This window comes from Uncinocarpus reesii, genomic scaffold (assembly GCF_000003515.1).
Source record: "Uncinocarpus reesii 1704 scaffold_1 genomic scaffold, whole genome shotgun sequence".
NCBI classification, from domain to species: Eukaryota; Fungi; Ascomycota; class Eurotiomycetes; order Onygenales; family Onygenaceae; genus Uncinocarpus; species Uncinocarpus reesii.
In genome coordinates, this window is record NW_003052500.1 from 4,018,232 (window position 1) to 4,022,491 (window position 4,260).

A 4,260-nucleotide genomic window follows, 5' to 3' on the forward strand; every position below is an offset into this window, starting at 1 on the left:
CGAGCACTATTTGCGCACCGTTGACTCGCCCATTGACGTTTTGAATGCTGTCTAGTTATTAGGTTAGCAGGTAAATAGATGATTAAGACTGTTAACAATTGATGACATTCTCCTGTACAAAGAGCAACTGGAGTGCTTGCTGGAAAAGCTGTCTTGATATTGACAACTTTGCCGAGGTTAACTGAGGTGTGAGTCGGAAATGATAGCTAACTTAGTTAACTTGTTAACAAGTTAGTTAGTTAACTAGTTAACCACTCCTCTAGTTACTTAACTATACATAATATGTCTCCAGGATTAAATACAAACTGAGTAGCTAACCCATGAAGCTTCCACTTCCCTTACCTAAGAAGAAAGCAGTCCACTAAGAACCCCATTCATAGTGAAAGAGATGTTGACTAACTGATTTATTTTTGCTTGTAGGAGAGTTGGGTTTGTTCCCATTCTATGATGTTTGTAAGTTGGTGTTGATAATAGCACAAGGCTCTTAACAAGATCACTGGGCCACAATATGGACTCCTGTAAATAGAATATTATGCTTAAATGTAAATGTGCGCTCTAGGCCAACAGAGAGGACTCGGAAATCAATCCATCGCAAACATCCCACTGCTTCTGATTATATCCACAAAAGGAATCTCCCTGCTCTGATAAATGCCCATCGGCTTAGAAGGTGAATTCTTTTCGAAAGACCTCAACATCCATACCATTGACAACCATGTCACTTAAATCCCTTCGGCCCATCTGGTTGAATACCCGCCTCAAGGTATCGTATAGATTTGTGCTTTGATTATGTGTTGTGTGCAAGTCTGCATCTTCCGATGCGGTTGCAGGGAACGGGGGTGACTCCAAATGATCAACCGCTTGATGCATTGCCAATGCACCTAACAGATGTTGTGCAGCCTCAGGATAGCATCCAATATTAATACAAGACACTCCCAAATTATACCTCGCACGGACAAAATTCGGGCGGACAGTAAGGGCCTTTTCATAAGCTTCAATGGCTTCCTCCGACCTCCCAGAATTGGCGAGGGTTGCTCCCAGACGGTTCCATAATAGATGGACTTGTTCTTCTTGGTTCGAGGTCCCCGATTCATTAGATGCCAGGGCTGCCGAAAAGCAATCGACTGCTTTATCGTACTCCTCGGCGCCGTAAAACAGAACACCCAATCCGACTTGGACGTCAGGATCCATATGCTCTCCTTGAGGGGATAGCTGCGCGGCTCGAATGAAGAGGTCCGTGACTTTCTTGGAGCAAGAATCCACCAGGATCCCATCTCAGTGTCCGGTGTTATTCCTGAGGTCGATGATTTGAGGTATTTCACGAAAGCCATCGTTCAAGGTTCGATATGCTGTAGAATCGTAACCTTCGTTCGTATAGGAGACAGAAAGCCCCATAGAGCATCCAAATTAGTTGGATCTAATTTTAGAGCTTGTTCATAAGCGCGTATAGCAGGGCTCTCCTTCTCGTTTTGTGCTTGAGCAGAGCCTAACATCGCCCCAGGCATTTCACATGCTTCGGGTCCCTTTGCACCGCGGCTTCAAATGCTAAGACAGCCAGCGAAAGATTATCCCCTTCCCTCATCATTCGCATTCCTTCCTCGAATGGATTTGAGTTAAGTCGGTAATTGTTGTCCTCCTCGAAGAGGTAGTCCCCAAGTTGTGGGTCCCTGAAACTGTGTGTATTGAGACCGAGGTCGAAATTATCCCATTCGCCGAAGTCACCCATATGCATATTTTCCATGTTTAGTTCCTCATGAGCCATTTGCCTATGTCCTGCGGTCTCAGTTTGGATACCTCTCCAAATACTTTCAAAATCATCAAATGCGTCGCTTTCATTGGGGACTGACCTGTCCAGGCTGTCGAGTTCAGCTTCCATGGCAGCATTTGCTTCTCCATCTAGGGCCTTCTCTCCCACCGCGTCTATCGCTGCAAACTGAGCTTCCCAGTTCTTATCATCAAGCTCTATCATTCTTCCCTTGCCTTTATCTTCTTGCATTGGCGCTTGCTGCTGCATACCCACCGGGCCGTATGACGGGCCCATCATATTCATGTAGCCGCCACCTAACCCTCGGTATCCTATCCCCGTGTGTGACTGATAAGCTGATGTAACTGGAACAGCCGTCGTAACTGAGCTAGCTGCCCTTTGTGCCTCTATTTGCTGCGAAAAATGCGTAAACTCTGATGGCGAAAATCCGGCGCCTTTAATCATCTGTAATTTTGCACCTGGAAAGGCGGCCTCCATCCTCGCGCTTTCGCCTGGATCAAACTCCGCGGCCCAAGCAGGAGATCCGGCCCGTTGCTGGGGGCTAGTGTGAAGATTCTCCAGTTCTCGGCGCATTTGGCCCATAGTGAACGGCTGTGCCGCAGCCGGGGCCATTAATTCTGCTTGTTGCATGAATTCATCCATCATCTAAGATCGAGGGCGCACTGTGAGCCTCCTCATAATTATTGCATCGGGTCTTAATACGTACATAATCTGGGCCACCGACAATGCCCCTGGTCCGCATGCCATCTTGCAAACCATTCGTACCTCGACTAACAAGTCGATCTCGCTGAAGGGATTTGTCATTTTGAACATGTTTTGCGAATTGTGTCAACGGGTTGCCAGCAGATGAGCACTCTGCGCCCCCAAGAAAAGACATGATCAACTTGAAGGATACCTCGAGGAAGATATCAGAAAGATACAGCGAGGTGCAAGTACTTAGCAGGAGGTGGTGACCGATTTTCGAAACCTGTGTGGGGATGATCAAAGATAAAAGGAAAACTACTATTACTGAGTTATCCGGGGAGGTGAATACCTCGGATGCGGAGCCGGATAATCCTGCGCCCCTGGATAACCGCTAGGGGCAAGATTATCTGGTGCATCAAAGTTCAGTGTGGCGATATCTCTCTCTACCAGAGGCCAAAACCCTGTCAGTACAGAGTATTCTGTACGGAGTGACAAATTCTCTATTAAAGACGGTTGGAGACTATAATCAGTCCAACTCCATGAATTGCAGATAGATGGACCTTCAAGGAGTGACACTACTGTCTGCGGAGTATAATATCCTTATAAGATGTATGGAGCGCAGAGCAATGAATTTAAATCATGCCATTTCTATGACTATGGAAAATGATCAACTCCAAAAATTTAAGGCGACAACAAGCATTTGCATTGGTTCCCATGGACATATTTAATTTAAAGAGATTTTGATACCCATAATATACATGCTTATTAGAGTTGATAAACAGAAATCCCCAAAAGAAAAGATACCTGTAAGTGATAACAAGCGAAGCCATGAGGCACGTAGCGAACGGACCATGTGTCGCATACTCATCTTGCTCATCTGATTTAAAGAAAATCAGGCAAATTCACAAAAAAAAGGAAAAGATCTGCCACTTATGCATTGAAACATTACTCCTGACATACTCCTGACCCGGCTGGTGTGTTATTACGCTGAATTTATGGTTTGACCACTCAAATATGTTCAGGTTCGTGTTCGGGTTGGGGTTCGGCAGGCTCAGCACTCCGTATCCTGTTGCTACTGTGGCTGTAGTCTATTCGCAGCTGTCGCCCGTAAGGCGATTTGTGTTTGAGTATATCAAAAGCTATTTCGGCACTTTCAATATCAACAAAGTCGGCATGGGCGAAACCCCTTGCCTGCCCGGTCCGTCTGTCAACGGCGACACGGACATCAATAACGTTATTTATGTCTCTGAAAAGTTCATTAAGGTCGCGATCAGTCATTTCAAATGACATATTTCCGATGAATAGAGTCCGAGTAGGGGCTCGTGTAGGAGCACTTGTAGGTCTCACGAAGTTGTCCACTTGGGCGAAATTAATAGCCAACCGGCGACCTTCGAAAACCTGCCCGTGCATCAAGGCGATTGCCTTCTGAGCAGTTTCCACATCAGAGAATTTGAGATACCCAAACCTAGAAGAAAGTATGGTCAGCTCGAACACCTTTGCAACGGTGAATAGCATTGTAGGACAATGCGGAAGACTCACCCCCTGCTGACACCTCGCGGGTCATAGATCACACGCGCAGCCTCGACTGTACCAAATTTGGAAAATTCGGTTTTCAAATCCTCAGCAGTTACGTCGAAGAAGAGGTTCCCAACATAAATTGTGGATTTGGGTGTAGGGGCATCTCGAACGGGCGGTTTAACAAAACGAAGAGGTGACTCGGACGCGGAATCTCGAGACGCGTGGTCGCCTGCCACTGATTCGAAATGTTCCGAATTGTAACTCTCTGCGGGTGACTGGTGTTCATATTCTCGATT

The 4,260-nt window shown here is 46.3% G+C and overlaps 2 protein-coding genes across 2 annotated transcripts; one reads left to right on the forward strand and one right to left on the reverse strand.

Moving 5' to 3' along the window:
• Positions 1-660: 660 nt before the first annotated feature.
• UREG_01557 (peroxisomal targeting signal receptor) lies at positions 661-2,639 on the reverse strand (the record flags this gene model as incomplete). Its single annotated transcript, XM_002541995.1, has 3 exons — positions 661-1,242; positions 1,508-2,407; positions 2,469-2,639. 3 exons carry the CDS (start codon positions 2,637-2,639, stop codon positions 661-663), a joined length of 1,653 nt encoding a protein of 550 aa, XP_002542041.1.
• An 821-nt stretch (positions 2,640-3,460) lies between these two features.
• UREG_01558 (uncharacterized protein) lies at positions 3,461-3,733 on the forward strand (the record flags this gene model as incomplete). The annotated part of the gene is made up of 1 exon (XM_002541996.1): positions 3,461-3,733. One exon carries the CDS (start codon positions 3,461-3,463, stop codon positions 3,731-3,733), a length of 273 nt encoding a protein of 90 aa, XP_002542042.1.
• Positions 3,734-4,260: the final 527 nt, after the last annotated feature.